This window comes from Cynoglossus semilaevis, unplaced genomic scaffold (assembly GCF_000523025.1).
Source record: "Cynoglossus semilaevis isolate Cse_v1.0 unplaced genomic scaffold, Cse_v1.0 C19024740, whole genome shotgun sequence".
Classification (NCBI taxonomy): domain Eukaryota; kingdom Metazoa; phylum Chordata; class Actinopteri; order Pleuronectiformes; family Cynoglossidae; genus Cynoglossus; species Cynoglossus semilaevis.
Window position 1 is genome coordinate 1 of NW_007588404.1, and position 769 is coordinate 769.

General features: G+C 42.8%; 1 protein-coding gene across 1 annotated transcript; it reads right to left on the reverse strand.

Annotated features, from left to right (window-relative positions):
- Positions 1 to 8: 8 nt before the first annotated feature.
- LOC103399422 (olfactory receptor 1F1-like) lies at positions 9 to 756 on the reverse strand (the record flags this gene model as incomplete). The annotated part of the gene is made up of 1 exon (XM_008338112.2): positions 9 to 756. A coding segment is annotated over exon 1 (609 nt), but the record flags the coding sequence as incomplete, so codon positions are not given.
- Between the last annotated feature and the right edge of the window lie 13 nt (positions 757 to 769).

The window sequence follows — 769 nt, forward strand, 5'->3', positions numbered from 1 at the left end:
CTGAGGACATAATTGGGATAGTGGTCGTTGCAAGACAGGCGGTAAATCTGACCGTGGTCACAGAAATAGCTGTTAACAAATACAGACTCACAGATGGAGAGTCTGGTGATGAGGCCGACAGCAATGAGGACAGCAATGATAGAAAAGACCCAAAAAGATGCAATCAAATACAGCATAAATTTATGGGTTACCTTCACTTGATAGTGCAGTGGATAAGTAATAGCTATCAGTCTGTCATAGGAGAGGGCAACCAGATTCAAGGACTGCATGCACAGACAGGTGTAGCAGAAGAAAAGGAAAGTCAGACAGTCATTGTAAGGGATTTGTGGATGGTTAAACAAAAAAATGTCCAGAACTTTAGGCACCAAGGCAGTGTTCCCAAACAGGTCCACAAACGCAAGGTTGAACACTGCAACATATTTTGGGGTCCGAAGTTTAGGATCTAAGTATATCAAAGCCATTACAAGTGTGTTTCCCAGCACTGACACAATATAAACAAAGAAGAGAAAGACATAGTAGTGTCTTATATTGGGGATGCCAGACAAACCAGTTATAATGAAATAGGCCGGATGCATAAAAGTGATGTTTTTACCGAGCGCTGAGTTGAATAAGTCCATTGTGTGGTGAAATGAAAGTGTCTGAAGTCAAGTGAACGATGTGAAGATGTCTCCTCCTCTGAGTCAACTCTCTGTCTCTGACTGCCTGTCTCTGAGTCTCTGACAGACTGGCAGCACACAGGAGGCTGCATCATTTAAACTCAACACTGACT